This window comes from Halyomorpha halys, unplaced genomic scaffold, assembly GCF_000696795.3.
Source record: "Halyomorpha halys isolate HHAL.00 unplaced genomic scaffold, Hhal_1.1 Scaffold209.1, whole genome shotgun sequence".
Classification (NCBI taxonomy): domain Eukaryota; kingdom Metazoa; phylum Arthropoda; class Insecta; order Hemiptera; family Pentatomidae; genus Halyomorpha; species Halyomorpha halys.
Window position 1 is genome coordinate 1,032,591 of NW_027115831.1, and position 22,953 is coordinate 1,055,543.

General features: G+C 28.8%; 1 protein-coding gene across 7 annotated transcripts in view; it reads right to left on the bottom strand.

Moving 5' to 3' along the window:
• Nucleotides 1-3,491: 3,491 nt before the first annotated feature.
• The window catches only part of LOC106679581 (uncharacterized), a 22,405-nt gene continuing 2,943 nt past the window's right edge, over nt 3,492-22,953 (bottom strand). For 2 of the 7 annotated variants that reach the window (XM_014418817.2, XM_014418816.2), the window contains exons 3-10: nt 20,852-20,938; nt 19,456-19,584; nt 17,252-17,543; nt 15,414-16,363; nt 13,999-14,131; nt 13,519-13,621; nt 10,881-10,986; nt 7,428-7,529 (exon numbers count right to left, since the gene is read on the bottom strand). In XM_014418817.2, the coding sequence (XP_014274303.1) occupies nt 7,442-7,529; nt 10,881-10,986; nt 13,519-13,621; nt 13,999-14,131; nt 15,414-16,363; nt 17,252-17,543; nt 19,456-19,584; nt 20,852-20,938 (1,888 nt within the window). In that variant the 3' untranslated portion in view covers nt 7,428-7,441. Of the gene's footprint in view, nt 3,597-7,013; nt 7,281-7,427; nt 7,530-10,880; nt 10,987-13,518; nt 13,668-13,998; nt 14,132-15,413; nt 16,364-17,251; nt 17,544-19,455; nt 19,585-20,851; nt 20,939-22,953 lie in introns of those variants that run through there. The other 5 variants (XM_014418819.2, XM_014418820.2, XM_067052786.1 and 2 more) reach the window with 5 other exon arrangements.

Below are 22,953 nucleotides of genomic sequence, written 5' to 3' on the forward strand. Positions count from 1 at the left end.
GGGATGGTAGTTTTTATGATATTCACATATGAATATGAATTTGGCAAATGAAAATTTGTCCGAACAACTATAAATCAATTTATTTTAGCAAATTTACTCTTCTTTAAATAATGTTCTCTTAGATTTTCTAGTGTTGTTGGTAGTTTTTAAGATATAGCTTCGAATGAAAAATTAGTTTTTTTATCGCTTTGAAACACCCGCCATTTTTTATTCCCCCTACCTATACTTGGCAGACTCATCAATTTTGTCTATTAATTATACATGGTTTTCATTAAAGTAATCAAAAATTGGGGTGAGATAATTGCCTTTTTTCTTCTCTTGGGCTCTTGTACTAATACCGATTCACGCTTAGTTTCGAGAACTATGTTAAGAGGGGGGTCATTCACCCTCTGTTTATTTCAATTTTTGTTTTCTAACCTAAAAAAACAATACAAGTTTCTTAAGTTCTTAACCTGTTACTGCCACCGTATCAGTATTTATTATTATCACATCACAAAGTAAGTTTCTATTAATTAAAATATTAAATATCGCAAAATTATCAAGGCACAATATTTCACAAAGGTAATAGCTCAAAACAGGACTATAAGGTTGATAAAACTATACTTGCAGAAAGTAGAGCTCGAAATGTGTGTTCGGTGAAACTGAAAGGAGCCAGTATCCAACCGAGTTTCTTCTTCAGGTTTGAGCACACTTATTTTATTTGTTCTTTTAAAAAGTTATTTTTACTTTATTTAAAATAAAATACACAACTGTGTCATATGCTTATATTTTATATTTCTTGATAAAATCATTTTATATGGTAAGGAGAATTTCGGAAATGAACTACCAAACTTACGAAGGCAACAGAAATTCCTAGGATGCCAATAGTCAACTGATGCCTAGGATTTCCTAGAGACAGGGAAGAAGTAGCAGATCGAAATAGTGGATTGGAACGGAAGTTGTTAGATGATTATGCATTATTGCACCAAGACTGTATTCTTGATTAAGGCTAAATGTACCACTTCGTTGGACATAACCGAATAAGTAGAATTTAATTTTTTATTTTCTCCAGAATGAATGATCAAATTTTCAATTTGTAAAGGGAATTTCGTTTTTTAAATATAAAATTCTCACTAATTCGGTTTTAAATTCACAATTGAACAATAACGAAAATAATATACAAAAATATGAGTTAACGATTTTCTTTTAAAGTACTTGCTGAACCGATCACTGAAACAAACCAGAGAGTTACAGAAATTATCGCAAAAAAATGTCTACAAGCGGATGCGAGTGATAGCGTTACCGGCAGGAAAGGCAAATCTAGACTTCAAAAAAAAACTTTCTCAGAGGAATTCCTGATTTCGTGCAGTCAAAATAAATTGTAATTGGTTTTCTGATATTATTTATTTATTACTCTATTTTTTTTTAATTTATCTTTATATTGACTTTCAAATTAGTATTAGTAATTATTATTAAGTGGGAGATGGTAACTCAGTGGTAAGGCACTGTGCTACTGATTTCAAGAATCCAGGCTTGGCAGATAATTATTTTCTGTTTTACTGTCGCTGTGAGTCAGCCCCGGGCTCCACCCCACTCAGCAAGTAGGTAAAAATCTAGCGCTCGAGTGTGATTCTGACTAGATCAGCTCCTTGCACAACCCTTGCTCTAGCAATAATGCTTCCTTACAAAGTACTGCACCCCTGACCCTTCGTGGGTTGTAGCGGTACAGATTTCATTTTTTACTATTATATTTAGTTATTATAGTTACTATTATATTTGATTCATTTTTCGTGGAATTGATAATTGTTATTGGAAGATTATTGATTGACCGTGTGTATAGATGAATGGAATATGGTCCGGGTGCGGTAAAAAAAAACTCAAATAGTAGATAATTATACTATTTTATTGAGCCAACGTTTCGCCCCACGTTTCAGGGCTTCGTCAGGGCTAATAATTGTTATTGGATGTTTTAATTTATCCACAATTATTGGCTGTTTCACACTTGTGAGTGGCGGTCCCACAAAATGAAGAACTTTGACCCCCAACCATGGTTAGGCAGTGCAGGACTCCAATGGGAGTCTTGGCCGAAAAAAAGAAAAGAAAAGAATATGTGATTATAACCAGATATTTTTAATTGACCGATATTAATAAAGATGTTTTTTTTTTTAAATACTAAAATAATTACAAAAAAAAATAATGGACAAATTAGCGTGAATTTAATGGGGTTCTAGACGATAAATCCGTTTACGTAGCGGATATTGTATTCCGTCTATAAAATAAACGAATAGTAAATTGTCTCCCTTAGTGCTGCCATCTTTTGAAAAAAAAAATCTCTAAAATTCAGTACATTTAACCTTAAACAAAATACAAAATAATGATGAGGACACTTTTTCCTTAGATTTAGTATATGAGGAGTTAAAAAAACAAAAGTTAATATATCCACACCTCAACATTAAAAGGTTTTTCTGGCAATTTTTATTTTTTATTTATTTATTTACTTAATGTGATTTACATCTGTACAAGTAATACAATAAGTAAATATGTTGTATGCTTCATTTACACTTGAAAATTTTGGGAAGGAACCACCCATTGGTGGTACTTCAAGCATTAATTTAAATTAGAAGGTCCCGTGGCCATCTTCTTTTCAGACGCCTCGGAGGGTTATTAGGGATTGTTAAGGATGAAAGATTAAGAATTAATGGGTTAGGATGGGTAAGGAGTTTGGAATGAAAAGACCCATATCTGTTTTGGGCCAAATCTGCAACGAGTGGGATATTAAGGTCTTTGTGGATGAGTTTATTTGTAACGTAATAAGGAGCATCAAGGATTTTGCGTAGAATCTGGCAAATTAAATTTCTACAACCAAAATTTATTCAGTTTATTTCAATTTTTTTATTTTTACATTATCAATAAAAAATTTACTTAATTGCATCAGGTGCTCCTATAATATTTATTAAATGGTAATCTTCTAAAGATGAATATATCTGATTTTGATAGAAACATTGAGGTGTAGTCAGTTAAGAGAAAATATTAAATCAGTAACTTTAGTAATATATGAGCCAACGTTTAGGCCTAAATGGCAGGCCTTTACTAAGAGGGATCTGAATATGTTTACGCGAAGATAGCACACAATTATTTTTCGCAGGGTATCATTTTAAATAATTTCTTTCCAAATAAATAATTTATTCATTTTATATTCTATTTATTCATAGGTCTGTGGTTTATTTTCTTCAAAATTAAATTTCTTGATTCAATGAATCTAACGACTAGATGTTACAGATTTTTCTACAGATATATCCGACTAATGCCTGCTTCGAACATACACCTTATCAATGGAAATGACAAATTTAAATTTGATTGACCTTTTAAATACGTTCTTATGAATCATTTTTGCTTAAAATCCCATAAATACCTGAATGAAAACAGAGCGACTCCTAGGGTGGGGCCTTTAAGGGTTGGTCATAAATATTCAATTAGCTCTAGAAGAGATCAAAGGCGCCGCCTCTATCAAATACCCGCTCATCCGCGGTCTTCGCCGTTCCCTCCCGTATCCTTACCAACATCTTTCAGGCTTGTATCGCCGGTTATTAACCCCGTCCTTCAAGTAACAATAACTGCTAGAAAAACATAGAGAAGAAGTAATATGAAACTCCATTTGGTTTTGAATTTAATGTAGTTCTTCTATTGAGTTTAAATATAAATTCATGGTTAGAATGGATTCCGAAAGTTAATTGAAGGTCATTTTTCATATTTTAGATACCAAAGGATCATAATTTTTTATTAAAAAAAAAAATCGAAGTTGGGTTATTCACTTTTGTTTAGGGTAATATGTCAATGTTCCGGAAATTTGATGACGCAACTGTAAACGTCCTGAAATTGACTTTTTTTGTATTGTCGGGGTCTAATATTTATCTAATATTATCTATATACAATATTTACAATATGTTGCTAGTCAATATGATTGTACTAAAAAATTCATAACGGGTGAAATTATGTAATTACAATCATCTAGTGAATTAATTATTGAGCCCACCAAAATAATAAAGAAAATATTACAGTTCTCCACTACACTTCCAGAGCAGCGATATGGTCATAGAAAAGAAGTTAGTCATTTCATCCCAATTTTTTATTACCTAAAGAAAAACTATGTATAATTACTATTCAAAATTTTAGTATGCCAAGTATAATCAAGGAGAATAAAAAATGGCGACTGTTTGAAAACATCAAAAACAATTAATTTTTCATTCGGAGCTACATATCTTTAAAACTACCTACAGCACTAGAAGATTTAATAGAACATAATTTAAAGTAGAGTAAATATGTTTAAATATTAGTCCTAATAGAGCTTTTAACGTTCAATAGTTCCAGAGATACAGATTTTTAAAAAACAAGATGCCATAACGAAAAACCAGTTTATTAGTTTGGTATAATATTGGTCAGTATGAATTTATTTAGGTAAGTCTATATCTCAGGAATCATAAGACGTACCGATGTTTGGCAGCACTTAAATTAAAGCCTGTTTAATGTAATATAAAGTAGATTATAACGTTATTCTTGGTCGAAGTAGTAGTTTTCATATTTGCTGAAATAAATTGATTTAAGAGTTGTTCGGACAAAGTTCATAAACGAAATTCATATTTATATGCAAATATCATAACAACTACTACATCTATGAAGATAAACATTATAAACTACTTTATAGTACACTAAACTAGCTTTAATTTGTGTGCTGGCAGACACTTATACGTCTAATGGTTCCTGAGATTTAGTTTTTCATATATCTAACATTTTTTCTGTCCAATTAGAAATCAAAATTTTGTAAATTTATTTTGGCAAATCGCTAATATTATGAAGACAAACGTTATAAGCTACTTATAGTACATTAAATAACGAATATTAATTTTTTTTCTTGCTGAGAATAAAACAGTTTAACAAGAGGATAACGAAAGGTATTCTTGCAATCGGAAGAGGTCGGGTGGACTCGGTTTGTTTCCGATTAAAGCCTATCACTATTTTTCATTTTTTTCTCCTTTAGTTATTCATAATTTTTTTTAATATTTTGTATTTGGTCATTATTTAGTAATCCTAACAATGAGAACTAGTTATCTGTTTCAAAAAAAATATATTAAGGGTACTTTAGAGGAAGATTTTTCAAACGTTCATCATTTATTCCAGGGCAAACTATTTCAATGAGAATAATACCTATCTGTTACTATAGAATCATAGTAATAAGAGCCGTCATTAAAAAACATGTGAAAAATCGACTCGACAAAGTGTCTCTTCAGTTCAGTCGATTTTATTGAAGAAGTTGCTGTTATACACCTAAAACCCACCTCAAATGTGTTATTTCAGGTTCATAAGAATTTCCGTTTTTGAGCTATACTGTTCCACTCAAAGGGAAGACTTGAAAAAACCACTATGGCTAATCTAACACCAGCGCCGAGAAAACAAAAGCACACACTCGCAAACCAGCCTTGGCCAGAGGCAGCCATTATTTTTCTTCATCTCTATTCTACCAGAAAAAATGAGTAGAGACACTCTGAAGTGCCTCCCGGAACAGAGAAGGAGGGAGGAAATCTAGGAATGAAGAGAGGATAACCGAGCCATGGAGTAAGTCCACACTTATCAATATAATTCACACCATCATCATCAGCATCATTAAATCCATTGACCAATTACTTAAAATTAACTAACACACCTAATCATAAATGTTTTGTTTTGGCCACCCCCTACTTCAATTGTAATTTATACAATAGATTCTCGTTTCAATTAATTATGTTTCATTTATCATTATTTTATACAGTCTACTACAATCAAACCAATGATTCAAAAGTGAAGGAGTGCCTGGCATTAGGTTGAAGGCGCACTTCATACAGGACTGTTCAATCATACACAGAGCACTTTTTCAAGACTTGGTTATTTGAACCCTTACTACATATTTCATATATAGGTATGTGAAAATAAAAATTACGAATAAAGAGATTTTTTGGGGGACCAACGAATCCATACTAATTATTGGAATGTACAAATTACCAGGCTACAAAAAATCAGAGCTCTCGTATGATCACTATATCTAATTTAATCATTTAGCAATAATTAAAATAATGATAAAGGGATAATATGATATTGAAAAGTAATAGTATTTACAAATTTGATTCAGGGTTTCATACAAAATAAATTTAAACAATAATAATGGGCGAATGCTGTTTAACTTGGAAATGATATTATTTTATGAAAGTATTTATATTATTAAAAAAATCAATTGCAAGACAAGCATTTAATCGTAAAAGTAGTTATAACTACAAACAGAAACAATAAGTTCAATAACTAGTAGAAAATAGTTAAGAATTTCTGAAAGAAAAAAAAAAATAATAATAAATAGTTAGTGAAAAATGGACCTAGTACATATTTTGTTATAATTGAAGCAAACCCCACTAGCCTTTTCTCATATTATCAGACCCAATTTGGTCACTGTCCCTCATATTGATTGATCTACCACCTTACAAAGAAGTTATGTGAGGTTAAGCTTGAACGAATTGAATTTGAGTTTTGTCGCACTGACAGGATAAAAAACAAAAACGATTCCCAGATCCTTTGGAGGAGCTTAACTCATTTTCGATTATTTTGGAGTCAGGTCACTATTGTTCTGGGAATGACATGGGAAATATAACATGGAAAATATGTACCTCTACCTCTGAAGTAAATAAATCCAGTTTGTAACTTTTTAAAATTGAATTCACTAACTTTGTCATGAACTGGATTATCTGATTTATTTCAGTTATAATTAACAGAAACTATGACATGAATCCTATAAACAATATCTACACTAAAAAAATATATAATCTTGTAATGGGCATTCTTGTCCCCTGGGCTTTGTCTTATACTTTTTTATCACTCAACTGAATTAGTTGTGAATAACCCAATAGATAGCCTTATATAATTTTTTACTTATCATAAATATACATCTAATTACATTTTAAAACTAAAACAAGATTTTTTCTAAGCATTTATATTTTTTTTAAGTTTCATTTAAGTAATCTTTTCAATAATGTACAGAGAAGTAGGCGTTTGTAAAATATTCAAGCTATACATTGTAGTAACATTTTCAGATTGTATTTTATCATTTTAATTGTTCAACAAGCTTATGACCTAATGTCAAGCCTTTATATAGTAAAAATATTTATTATGAATCCAACTTTTTTACTGATGCATAATAAATATATAAAAATATACTTTATTTATTATTATAATTTTTTTTTTGGATTACTTTATCATTCAAAGCCATTTAATGTTCATATAACCTGAAAAAAATTCATTACCATTAGCTGTGATTATTAGAAAGTAATGGCATATATTTCTCTTTTTTTTTTACACGTAAGAGAATGTGGAAATACTATGAGGTCTTCTAAAAGTTTTAATCTATACCCTAACTGCAATAAAGGAATTCATTGTTTTAATCAATTTATTCAGTATTCTTTTCGTTGTCACAAAAGTCGAAGTTAGCAGACGTATAAAGTATCTGAGCAGCGATACCAATATTATCAAGAAACCTGAAGTAATTAATATAGATGTAAGTTTACACAGTTAGTTATTCAATCTTATTTATCCAACTGAAACTAAAATTCTTAAATGTTCTAAATTTATTTAAAATTTTTAAAAACACTTCAAGTCCTAACTATAAAATATGTTAATATAATATTAACGTGTATTTATTTTACATTACTCTACAGCAATATCAACAGTCTTATTTTGAGAATTCAAATAATATATTTTTAGATAAAAAAAAGTAATGAATGAAATCTTCATTCATAAGTAATATTCAACCTTGCCACTCAATCACCACTGAATGATAATGAAATAATAAAAGCTGCACTCAAACCATCTCACATATCAATGAAAATACATTATATGCTCTGACTTTTTTTGCCATATTTTATTTTATTCTATTTTTTTAAATTTGAATGAAAACCTCTTACAAAATAGCTTATCTGATTTAGTATTAGATTGATATTAAGTGTATTTAGAGGATCTTATTCAGTTAGTTTTCATTCAAATAGAGAAAACAGTATAAATGACATAACAGTATATAAATAACAGCAAGAAAATCAGTAACAAGGTTATTATGTGAGACCACTGAAGTTAGTAGTGAACAAAGATAAAAAAAAAAACTGTTAAGAAAATACATAAAAAAAGATCAGGAAGAATTTGATTGATTGAGACATTAACAGTCAGACTATTCTGAGTCAATAAAATAAATTTTCTAAATAAATTTTTTAAAATATCCATATTTTCCCAATAATTTAATTTTTATTTGTAAATAATTATTAATTAATGTTTATATAAATTATGTAGGTGAGCAAAAACAAATATGCATCTTCGACATTTGTACAATCTTTATCCTAAGTTGGTGACAGTACAATAACAACTGTAGGGGCTACAAAGACAGCGTTATAATGGCCTGTTTCACAGAAACAGCTTTAACCATTGCAACCTGTCACAGCCGCTACCATTGTGTAAACTCTACATAAGTAGCCATCATGACAGCATTTATGTAAGAGCAGTGCTGTCGCACTGGGTCTGGTATGATAATTGACAGTAGATTTAATGACAGTTAGACTACTGTCATGTTGACTGTTCCATCGGTATGCCTTGACTGTGACCTATCACACTTTATCACCTATGATGACAATTGGAAGAGAAAACATTGTTCTCTTATACTAATTGTGTTTTGATTATTTCTGAATTTGGAATTGATTCTATCTACAGTTTTTAATCTTATTAAAGGTAATGGTGATTGGGGGCGGTAACTTTACAGTAATTATTCCAACTAAATGTCGATAGGTATACTGCCACCATATGCACAGAACTCTCCTACACTGTACTATTGTCTCACTTCCGTACCAGTACTATCGCGACAGAAAACTATGAAGATGATAAATCTATAAAACTTTATTTTTTTAACACAATTAAAGAAGCAGTATATAAATGTAAGTAACAACATCATATTAGATTATTTAAAGAAAACATAATAATAAATTTGAAATTGACAATTACCTTAAATTGAGCAAAGGTCTCAATAATTTAATTACATTAAAAAGAATTAAAACAGAAAAGTTGCTGTGTAAAAGACTGGAATGCTGATAGGGAATGAAAATATTGAACTAACGTTCCAGGCAAAGTTATTCAGATTAGAGCTTTTGAGTAAAATACAAATTAAAAATGATATTATAAAACGTCAAAAAATATAATAAAATAATGACTTTGGAAAGATAAAAATGAACAACAATAATTAACAGAATATATAAAATAAGAAAAAATTTTGTTTCCAGGGGATGTTATTTACTGTTAATGTATTGATGTTATTTTTGAAAAAAATTAAAAAGTGTCATATATTCACAATATTCATGACAGTCATGAAAGTTGGATGCAGAATATAATTGAATAAGTGTATTGACAACTCCTTACTTTATCTAATGAACTCTCATGACTAATTTATGACACCAAAGCATTTAGAACTCATACTCTACCCTAATGGGTAGCTCTTACTAGTATAGGATTTAAATTTAATGAGACACAGAGAGATTTTGTACTCGCACCACAGGTTATGTCAGACTCAGTAATATAATTTGTCTACTTTTTAAATAATATAATATGTATTCAATACATTATATATTTATTACTATACTTATTTATATGGAAATGGATTATGCAAACTGATAAAAAATAAAATACTTTAGAACACAAATAAATATCACTATGAGCACTACAGACCAATCTGTCATTATCAGGATTAAATAATTCACTAAAAATCTCAATTTTTGAATTGATACAGTTTTGACCAATTTATTTAAAAATGACACGAGATGCTGAAAAATAAATTATAAATAAAAATAAACATTGTAACCATTGAGTGGGAAGTAACTCTACTTCAAGAGTTAAAGTTGTCAGCAAAAGATAAAGAAAAAAAGATAAATGGATTTACTGGCTTCTTATTCTATTTCCTTATCAATTTTCTGAAAGATCTCATTGAACGAAGTTATGATTGTCCAGAGATAATGAAATGAGTCCACTCTTCCAATAGATTTTTTTAATCAGGTAATGGTGAATACAAAACTTTCTATGATTGATTTTATTTGTGAAATCACACCAACATTAACATTAATGTTTCGGGATAATTATCTTCAGAATGATACATTCATTAACAGTGATGTTTATAAAATATATGTAAATCTCTTCATTTCTATTAATCCCGACAATATTTTATCATTATAGTTTAAATAATTGTGTCATAAATTAAAAACATTGAGTAAAAGGAGTGACGATTCTAAAGTTCTTAATTGCCACAAAACAGACACAACAGAAAAAAAAAAAAACTAAAAACTTTTAAAGCTTCAATAGGATCTTTCTAATAAAATCAATTTGTTGATTTTATTAGAAAAATATGAAATTCTTTAATTTTTATTTTAAGCTTTGTTTTTTTTATCATTGAATGCGGAAAAATCTTTTAGGTTTATTGAAGAAAAAATTGGTTGGTGGAAGCACCTAGCTATAAAATTTAATGGATATTTTTTTCACAAACATAACTAGTTTTGACAAAACTAAGAGTTAATAGGATAAATGTAAAACTGTAAAAAATAAATGTAATTTATTTCAATAATGCTGATAACTCAAAATAAATCAGAAAATAAATTTCATATACTAATTTATAATTAGTTATAGTACTATCTTCTTCTAAGAAAATATTTCTGTTAGCGAAACTAATAAATTTATTATAAATTTATTAATTATAATAAGTGACTATAATAAATTACTATTACTAAAAACTATCTGGAATTAACAAATATAATTATACATTAGCAACAATTAAAAATACAAATTACTACTTAGAAAATTAATCTTACTTATCAAGTTCCTCGATATGCTTTACTTCAATTTGAATATGCTTCAAATGTTGAGCTCTTATTTTTCTAACTTCTTCCAAGCAAATATGACAATTCCTTTTTGTTACTACAATACAACAATAAATAGAGTATATAAATCCAACAAATAAAAATTAGAAACTATGTTATAAAATATTAGCAGAACAATTTTTTATGTAAAATACTGCTTCCTTAAGTTTTTTAATCAGGATAAATTATCAATGTACATTTTTCGAAGTATATATGCCTTCTAAATAAAAGAAAAAAGTATTTTTAGCCATTTGTCAGTCTGAGCCTGCCTCCTAGATACCTTGACCATCCTCTCAAGGTCAATCCTAAACAATTTCATCACAAACATTTTTTTTTTATGTGATTAAGCCCATTAATATAAAAGATAATGAATAATGGCGATCTTGCTAGATATAAAGATCTCATACAATTTTCTTTTATTATTATTTATTGTTTTTAAAATATTTGTTTCTGAAACCTCACTATTTTGATATTTATTAAGTATTCTTATACAAAAAATGAGCAATGAGTGTGATTATTTTATTCTAGAACTATCCACTTTCACGATAATGATAATGATCTTTCACTAATTTTCCGAATATCTGGTATTTATAAGCACTATGAGGGTTCAAATATAAAGTAAACGCAGTTATTTTTTTATGACTTGAAAAAAAACAAAATATAAACTGATAAACTTAAGATCTTCAATTGCATAATTTGAAAGTTCTGGGACTTACTTCAGCAATCAGTATGATGCATCTCATAAGATCGAAAGTTCGAATATAAAAAACAATTACATTGAATTTTTAGCTAATTAAACAATTAGCTGGAATATAAAAAACAATAAGTGGTTAAGACAAAAAATTGATTTTTATCGATCGAATACTAAATGTACAAACCTGGATAAAATAAGGTAAGAATTGTGGTAAACGATTATTTCTTAAACTTCCCAAAACACCGTCCCTTACTCGATTTATAGCACTTGCATTTAGAATCTTAAGTAACACTAATATTGTCAGAAGTAGTATATTTTCTGGCCTGGATGCACGAAATTGGCGGTAAACCAGTGTTACCAGGTACATCACAAGAATTAACAAAACATAAATGTTCGTACTTTTTTTTTTTTAAATAGAGCCATTCAACCAAAATGCTTACCTGTAGTTATTATAGAAATTGTATAAATTATTTTCTGATTAATATTTATAAAATTTATACTAAGATCGAATAAAATAACTTTTCTGAACTGAGCATAGAACCACTCTGTATTAACACTTTCGATAGTGTCAGTGTTGAACCTTAAAATCCTTTTGAAAAATAAATAAATATTGGTTACTCAAGTATTGTCTTGTCAAAATCATGGTTACATTTTTATTTCTGAAACATCAAAAAATTTGGAAACATTTTAATATAATATAAAAATCCCAACAGAAATCTTTAAGAAACCCGTAATTTTATACCAAACAATTAAAAAAGTAATGTATATTACAAAAATAATAATAAACTAGTAAACTATCAATCAGTTTACAAAAAAAACAAAACAAAAAACATATCTAATAATGATGGTATATACTGTTTTGGTAGTTGTTTTTTTTGTTTTTTTTTGTGGTTCTACAGATGTTGTAGACCTTTGGCCACCAGAATCAGCTTTCTCCAGTTCTGCCTATCTTGGGCTACTGCTTTCCAGTTTGTGTATGCAGCTCTTTCGCATCTTTGTTGATTCTGTCTATTCATCTGGTTTGGAATACCAGTATAGCTGGTAAGATACCACATGGGAGACCAAAAACCAGATGGTATATAATGTATTACCCCAAAATTTTAACCAAATTAATTTGAATATTTATACATTGATAGTACCATATTGAGTTAACCATATGGTAAATTAAGAAACTGGTCTGATTGACGGGAAAGGTAGAACTGCCGTTCCTTTCTGGGATCTGCACCCATTCTTCAATAGTGAAAGGTCTAAGGTGTTCTGTACAAAAAAAGTCAGTCCCAAGCCTCTAAGAGCCCACAGGCCACTCGCTGGGATCCACTGTACTGCAATAAACTTAAATCTGACACTTCATCAGCAACAAAAACTAAGGATGCCGATAAAACAGATACCAAGCTGCAAGATCATGTTAAGAAGAAGATATTTTTTCCTTTGCAATATTTTATTTATTGTCTTTTGTATTAATAATTAAAGGATTTTTCAACATTCAGTATACCCTACATTTATTTGTTCCTAAAATTGTATGCATTATTTTGAGAATTGATGAGGCTTTTTGGAATGCTTCTCTACTCTACAAAAAATAAGAAAAGTTTGCAAATAACCTAGTGTTATTTCTTAACACTAATTTTAATTTAAAAAAAAGATTTATCTCAAAACGATTATTTTAAAAACCTTTTTTAATTTACTACAACTTAGCATAATGGAGTTGTCTCCTTATTTCTGCAGATCTCTCAATTTTTATTTGAATTATAGTAATTTTAGCCTTGAAAATTGACAGCAATGCCCGAAATGCCAGCATTTTGGAATTGAGATTTATAATTATTGTAAAAGTTTCTCTTTGCCAACTGTACTGATGAATCTAATATTAATTTAGATAATCATTATTTTCAATGTACTTACATTCGTCTGATATTTTTCCGGGCTCATATTTCATCATTGCATCAGTTAACCTTTTAATTATATCAACACACAGCGGTGTATCCATTCCGTCATAGTTTTCTTTCTTCAAAGTTTATAATTATCAACTATTAATTAAGTATAAAGTCAGTCTGAAATATTTAACTCCTACTTCAATGTCAACATTATTATAACAATATTTGTTTTAAAAATAAATTTATAAAATTTAATTTATCATTATTATAAGAATCAAAAATTTATAACAAGGTTATTGAAATAAATAAAACTCAACCTAACAAAAATTTTACATTAAATAACTTTTACTGCATCTGTTCTTACTTTTACAGTAACAACCTTTTCTAAATAAATTTGCATGAAATTAATACAGTTTTTCTGCTTTAGTTCATACACATAAACTTTTTAAATATTCATACACTCTCTAGGGTTATTAAAACAGTTGTTGTTTTGCCAAGAACCACTTACTAAATATTTCAAGTCTGGGCTAATTGTCTGGAAAAATGAATATGTTATTTTATCATCCTGACCAGCAACATTATCAATTAATTTCGATGGGGCATTCGCATTTTCTGAACTATCTTTCAACTTGTCATCAGACCTGAGAAAAAAAAAAGTTTAAATATTTAGTTTATAAACAAATTGTTATTATTAAAGAACAAATTACCATTACAATTACATAAAAACCCTGATTAAGAAGAGTAAGCATACAAATGAAGAAAAGAGAAGATAGTTTAAAAAATCAGGAAATGTGAGTATCTTGGCATGACCTCGACGAAACATGAATGGATGAAATTGTTGATTATAATTAATTATGGATTACCAATTATTTAACTGATATTATTAATTTAATTACTTTTTTCATTAATCAAATATTCTCCCTCCAATTTATCCTATTAACAAGTTATTTAATTCCGTTTTAGTAAAAGTTTAGGGACAGAAAAAAGTCAATTCCCATAAGAAATTTATTTATCATATTCTCAGATTTAGAATAGTCCAAAGTAATAAAAAGTGTAATCAATCAGTAATTGGTTGGTAGAATCAGTACCTAAAAGCTACAATTTAAAAACCTCTGAAGGTTTGGTAAATTAAATCTCAAAACTGAATTTCCAGTAACTACCAACAAGAATGGATCCAGGCTCAAACTTTAAAATGAATTTCTCCCATAATCACCAATTCTGGAATTACCAAATTGTTTAACACCCCCAAAACTGATATTTTCTGTGATTAGATAATATTTTATGTGAAAAGATCATGAAAATTACTAATTAAATAGAGAGCTAAGCATAAATATTGAAAGAGATGAGTTAAAACTGCTATTATTATTATTATTATTTTTTTGCTTCCTTATTACAAAAGAAAGGAGAGCTCAGTATTCATGAAAAAATCTATGTCCTCAGAATTGAAAATTTTCATTCCCATTTTTAGATTATATATCAAGGAATGAATTTTATTCCATAGATGTATGCACTCAAATTTGTAATCGTAATCGTGAGCGTAATCAATTGAAAAATTTATCCGATTTTGATGAAATCTTCAGAAATTGTGTGGGGTGGTTACTGGTTGGTCTCATATAAATTTTATAATCATTAAAAGTATTTTTCTTGAAACTCATATATCAATCAGAGTTTACAGATTTTATTCTAAAATGGCAAATAAAATTTACTAAAAAATATTAAATTTTATTCTTAATCTTAATCCTTGAAATATAGATGATTATATACCAACCTACCCATCAGAAATATTTAGGAAGTTATACCAACCAATATAGAAGGCAAACATTTTTCATGTTTGATTTTCTGTCCAGTTAATAGGAAAGAATGTTGATCCAAGTATTACTATACTATAAATAAATAGTTAGAAACATACTGAATGGTTCTTACATCATTTTATCCATCTGAGATGAGTTCTTATCCAAAGTTTCAATGAGAGATTCTTCAATTGTAGGAGGCCCATTTTCTTTCGCCTTGCTTGATACCTCTGCAGAGGTTCTGTTATTCATTGTTTTTATTAATTTTTCATCCTCAACTAACTCATTAGGTTTTTTAGATTGTAAACTATTTGAATTTAAAAACTGATCAGCACTACTTTTAAACCAGTCAGCCTGTTTGAAAATATTAATTGGTTCAGGAGTATAAACATTGTACACATTCAATTCTTTTTGCTGTAATGGATTATAAACCGTTGCTACTGATGATTTAGGTTTTATTCTCGATTCAATTTTATTCGCAAGTAGTTGGTTGAGAATTAATCTAGGATCATTAGCTGAAGAACCATCACCTGAAGATAGGATATTCTGGGGTGGCGGGGATACAGATTTGTTGACATTCTTCTTTTCATTGTCACCCGCATCATGGTCATCAAAACTTTCCTTCCAGTTCTTAAGATCAGGTGAATAATCAGGATTATTCTTCTTTTGACTTTCTTCTATTTTCTTATTAGAACCAGTTATGACTGAACTCGTTCCTTTTATCCTGTTTAATACAGTGTCATAATCTACAGCAGTTTGGGTACTGACTGATGGATTAGTTTTCATCCTAGGAGATGTTACTGTACCAACACTGGTTCCTCTCTTCTGTTGTGCTTCTTGGTGAGGATTAGGTTTGCCAAAATTAATATTGATAGAAGCATTCTCGTCAAGAGTCATACTTGTATATATAGGCTTAATGTTTTTACTTAATTCTTCCTTTGCTAATCCTCTTTCAACAACATTCTTCCACATACTTTCTAACATTTCCGACTTCTGATTTTCACCAGTTCGTTGTTCTTTCTGAATAAAAGCTTCAAATGATTGCTTCAAATCTTTTTTCACACCTTTATGACCGGTCAAAACCTAGTTTTAACAATGTATTATCAGGAATATTGCAGGACACAAAATAGTAAACTTTGGATAAAGAATTTAAAATTTCTATAATGTAAATAATAACTCTCTATATGTGTCAGTTGTTTTTTTCTATGAGGGCTGGGGAAATCTTCATAAAAACATGACTACATGCATACAGAGAGTTATTTATATTACAGGAATTTTGAATGTCATATCTTTATTTTAAATACATATTATCATATATTATCTTTATTTTATAATGTTTGTCATTATTGTTTATAGCAGAAATAGCAGTTTCTATAATATTTGCCAAAATTATTATTATTTGCACAGAATGTAGATTTGTTGTTGGGAAAAATTTTAGGTTTTATGAAAAAATATATACCAGTAACTATTATCCGTACAGATAAAAATTAGCTCCCAAACTAAAGCAGAGTTAAATGAAGTATAAGTCTAAAGTCTTAAAGTCTACAGTATTTATCTTCGTAGGAGTAGGTGTTCCAATGATATTAAAAATAATTTGATTTCTCGTTACTTGGAAAAATTGTTGACTTTTGAAATGTGTATCTCCGGAACCCTACAGATTTCTTTTAGCACTCTAATTTAATTAATTTCCTCTATCTTAAAAATGTTATAACAATTTTTCCAAATAGAAGGTTGGTGCTTCTTATTAAGCACTGAATGAAAAATTTCTGTTTTTTTTCTAAGAAAAATGAATTGGTGGTGTGTATCATTACAACTTTTTCCATTTCAAAAAAAGTGTAACAAAAATTATCAATTCCATGGCAAAGAAAATTCTAAATTATTCCAATATGACAGATTCAGATAAGCATTGTTATAATCAATTTTAATTAATCTAATAAACAATAATCCAAATTTTTACTTACAGTTACTTACTTTTTCTTTTTGGAAATGTGAAGGAGGAGGTCGGGGTTTCAAATGCTCAACATATTCTATTGGAAGCTCTTTCAGTTTATCCAGTGGAGGCTTTTCCATTGACAATAACTTCAACTGTTCCGGGGTAAGCATTTCTTTCTTTGGTTTATAATGCCTTACCCTATCCACAGTCCTAAGTCGAGGACCAATATCATCAATAGGTTTTTCATCAAAGGTTTTTTCATAACGAGCCAAAATAGTTTCTATATCTCTGTTTACAGCATCCATCTCATATGTGACATCAACAGAAACGCTGTTAAAATAAAACAAATTATAAATGCTTCTACTTACACATATTTATAGAAATAATATTACTTTAATGAAGTCCTTAGCTTTTTAGCTATAGAAAATTATGGCTTTATGCTTACTAGCATCTGAACAGTATATCCAGAAATTATAATAAAGTCATTATTAATAACTATACAATAGTTTCCATTAATTTTTCCAACTCTCCACGACTTTATTTACAAACACATATATAATATATACATACATACAATTATACATATCTTACATTGCCTGAGGGTATTTATTATTTTCAGGTATACTTGAATGAATATAAAATTAATAAATTATTTTGTATCATTCAACAGGGGAAAATATGAGAAAAAAAGAAGATACTAGTTCCGAGGTACTCAGGACCCCACCCTAAAACAAGAAGACTGGTAAATGTGGCTCTCTCCATTCTTATGCAATAGTTTGCAAAAAGCAGTAAAGATGAGGAATAAATTTTACAAATTAATGTTCAGAGGAGGGTTTCACAAAATGGTGCATCACCAAGTTTACAAGCCTATTCTATTGTTTTATTGAATTTATATATTTTTTCTCCATTGTAATCAATCTTTAACTTTACAACAGATACAGACTATAAGTATTAATGGTATCGAGAAGGATTTCAAGAATTTAAAGATCTTTTTCACCATATCAACCCAATGCTTACATGATAGGAAGGTTAGGACACCTAATATGATATTAAATTTTTTTGGGGGGGTGTGGGAGTGGAGAGTTAAAGCATTTTTGGGGTTGTCTTTGGGCAGGAGGGGGTTTCGAGGAAGAAATTGTATAAGGAAATTCCTACTGTAATGGCCCTTCAATTGGAAATGACCTTGAAGACAAAAACCAGGGCCAGGAGAGGATGGCATCTTAGAGACTGACATGCTACATCAACAAGCAAAGATGAAAAATCCAATATTGAAGTTTCAGTATTATTCACTGTTATGTATTTTTATAAATGTTATTATTAATGATCTTCTTTATTATTAATATTATTTTTTTGAAATATGATTCAACCTTTCAATTTCAATTCAATTTGTGTTTATTTTAATTCTAAACATCCTTAAACCACTCTTTAGAAAATAAACATAAAACTAATTTCATTAATTGTTCTTCCTTTACTTATTAATTATATAACATTCTGCATCTACCGAAATGGTCCATCATGGCTTCTTCTTTTTCTTCTTCCTAGCATTCAAAGTATCAGGAAAAACGCACTTCTTCAATTCTTGTTTTTTAATTTTCAAAAATCAAATATTCACATATTCGGTTAAGAGTTCAGTTAAAGTACAGTACATAGATTTGAATTAAATCTCTAAAATATCAAATAGAAAAATGGTTAATGTAGCTTTCTAGGGGAAAAAAAAAATTCTACTCCACGTGCCTCTCATTTTATCAATTAGTTGTATGATCCCAAGCCGATCAGATCTAAGAAGAAAATTGAAAGGAAATAATTCACTTTATATTACATTGTACATTATTCATATTATATTGTACAGCCATGTAACAACAAATACTTACTATTGAGAATTATCACACCCACTGCCTATTGTAGTACGACAGAACATAAAATCTTTTGAAAAGAATTTTATAATAATGACTAAATATAATGAAAAAAGCTATAAATCATTTTTAAAAATATTTAATATCAGAGTAAATATATCCAATGTAATCCTATTTATTAAATTAAACAAAAAATTCTTTGTTTCAATTATTTTAATACTTTTTGACACAACAAATGATAATTACTTAGACTATGGCTAAAAATGATGAGAACTGATAAAGAAAGTCAATGACATTAATGCACTTTGTTAATCTCCTTTATCTCTTTTTTAAACAATACTTGAAAAAAGAGAGATAGAAATTATTTATAAAACCAGCTATAAAAATACCTGGTACAATGTGATGAAATACTTCCCATGTCGAAACTACTGGCTTCATCATGTTTCCTCAGTGATTTATGCTTGCTTCTGTTCAAGTCATGCCTTAAAACTTTATTTTCATAGTTCAGCAACTGTGTCCTAAAAATTAACACATCCTTTGAAAGAATATTTCAAATAACTTTATTAATTTGTATCTATAAAAGACATAATGAGGTAACGTTTGAATCCCTAAATGCAAATTAAAATAAACAAACATAAATTTTATGAATCACAACCAATTTAAGAATATTAAAAACATTTTCTATATATTCTATTGATAGAAAAAAAAAGAAATCAGGAACAAAAAATTTCATATTATTTTATTAATTTCTTATATATTTGTCACTCATCTACCATCACTGTTTCCTAAAATTTTGATATCTTTGGACCACTTTTATAATACTTTGTATAACCCTGAGTACACCTTGCCAAAAAAAAATTGCATTGACGGTAAAACCTATCCTAACGGACAGCTCTCTCCAAAGGACACCACTCCCTATAGATAATATTTAAACCAGGAATTTAGGACCTTCAGCAACACACATCCTCTAATAGATCCTGACAGCTAAATTTACGTTACTTAATTTTAAATGATTGTAGGTTTTCATATAAACAAGAACATATCTTAAAGTTGCATAGCTGAAATGATAATAAATAAATGATAACAAAATTAATGAGGTGTAGATAGTTGACCGTAGATTAATGATTGGAGAAGTTTGTCAGGGGGTGCGGTCAGTAGGTGCGGTCGGTTGCTGACCGCACCCCCCGACAAACTTCTCCAATCATTGATAACAAAATTATATATCGGAGTAATTTTGAAAAATTACTTCCAAGAACTTTATCTTAAAAAAAGAAAACCTAATGTGGATACCCAATGATTACAGGACAAAACTCCAACTAGTTAAATTTTTCTTAACAAGTGAGCATGGAATAGCTGGAGAAGTATTTTGGAAGTAACATTTTTACAAATTATGAAAGGAAAAATTGTAAAGGTAGGTAACAATCAATGGCTTTTTAAAGTCATTGTAGCCTTTACTATTATGAGTTGTAAAATTTAATAGTACTCAAGTTTAATTCTCAATATCTTAATTTGAGAGCTCTAAGCTCTCTATCAGTAAAACAACCTTAAAAGTAAAACTTACTATAATTAAAAGCTAATGACATTAAAAAAGTAAATGATGTAACTGAAAACAACACAAGGATAATGCAAAATATTAAGTACACAACTGAATGAAACAGCATATATACAATCTTTTTAGAATAGCATAAATGGTTTAAGTTACTGATAGGTTAGGATGGTGCATGTACTTAACATTTACAAATACTTAATTAGAAGTACATTACAAGTACATAATTAAATACTTACTTTGTCTTATTACACTTTAAGCTGGAAAAGTGAGGGCCATAGCAATGTTTAGGAAGCAATTGAGTAGAATCTCTCCTTTTGTTATACCTTAGGTAAACCATAAGAATTGTAAAAATAATTGAAAAGATTAAATAAATTTAGTATATAGGATCACTAGCATAAACAAAATGAAAGATTTTTTTTTAAATTGAATGATTACATTAATTTTTAAAATTATTACTAAATATAAAACTTGTGAGCTGAAATATTTCCGCTATAATATAATATTTCTAAAATTAAAGATTTATTTTTATTAATCAATCATCTTGGTGGAACCAGTAATATTCCATTCTTAAGTCTGCTGTTTTACTGAACAAAATTTAGAAAAACATTTTTCCAAACGTCCATTCATAACTTTCTTATGGAAGCTGGCAGATAGCGAAACTAGTAATTATAAAAACATTAAATATCATAAGTGATATCTTCCTTCAATTGATATTAATTTAATTATTAATCACACATTTATAAACTGCATTAAATGTTAATATGAATTTAAACAATGTTAATAGTTTCATCTATTAAGAATTTAAAAAAAAATACAACCCCAATTATCTAATCCCTACTATTTAAATAAAATGTGATGTAATTATTATTTTACACACTTGTTCAGTGATGTCTAAAAAAAGTAATATCAAAGTTACTGATGAATAGAGAGTGATATTTAATCAGAAAATGGAAAAAAAACTGATAAAAAAATCATCTTTTTTTATTAAAAAATATTTTTAAAACGTTTTTATACAACAAATTAAATAACATTAAAGAAGGTCCTATCTATCTTCTTGTACAGCTAGTAAGTTTCGATATAACTGCTTAAAAAATGACATATTTTCGAAAGTTAATTTTTCTAACATATAAACGGTCTTATTCCACTCATAATAAAAATAACCAAAAACAATTTCGAAGACCATCCAATTACAAGCCTGGAAGCCCTTCCTCATTTTTACTATGGGTTGGTAAGATTTCTTTCCTCCTGAACTTTTTTCAGTTCCTTCATATTTCATATTTCCTTCACTCATTCATACCCTCGATCTTCTTCTTCAAGCATTCTCTTGTTACTTCTACACAATTTTCTTCTGCTAATAAGGCATTTTTCTCAACTGCCACAGGTATGTCTTTGCAACATTACTTACTTGCCTATCCCTATTCTTTAATATAATGGCATAACCACATTATTCTCCAAACCATTCACTACTTCTCCTTTCTCATATTACCCGCTTAGCAGTGGCAACTAAATTACCTATATTATTCCAAATAGAAATTAAACAAAAAATCTATTGATCAAATTATATCATTTTTAATCAAGCTTTTAAAGTGTTTGTGCATTGACTTATTACTTATTAGGTTTATGGTACACTCATATATAAATACACAAATGAAAAACCAAGGGAGAGAACATGCTATGTGAAATTTTTGGGAAAATTAAAAAAAGAATTTATTTGGAAAAGGTATTATTAAATACTCCTTTGTACATTGCTCATTGCATATTTTTCCTAAAACTTAAAAATTGAGTTAGTTTGAAAATTCAACTCCAACCTTTATAATAGGAATATAAAATCATTTGATATAATTAGCTTCCTCATAGATCTTCTATTTTAAGACCAAATTCTAGGTTTTTAATCAGAGTAGCTTAGTTTTTTATGGGTTTGCAAAAATGCAAAGAATTTAATTTTATTTAAACGAGGTTAGATAAGCTTTCCATGTATAGTACAACTAAAATAAGTTTGCCAGTATGACAGACGAATTCCCCACCCCCTCCCCTCTAGCTCCTTGTTCCAAGAGGCACTTGGTAACCTCAAATTGTAACCAGGTTCCGAACTGATAAACGGGAGGTTACTTGTTTCCTTAGGTTCCCCTTTATCTTTGATTGGGAATGTTTCTTGTTGATTTTTGTTTTAGTTTGTTGGCAAATATATTTTGAGATTTGATAAGTGCGTGCTCAGAAAAAAAATACTCTTTTTAAGTTTGTCGAGGTTGTGGTAAATGATCTGTCTCCAATAGATAATGTTAGGTACTCTAGACCAGAAGGCCTCGACAATGTGTGTTCAATACAGGTAAGGTTACCT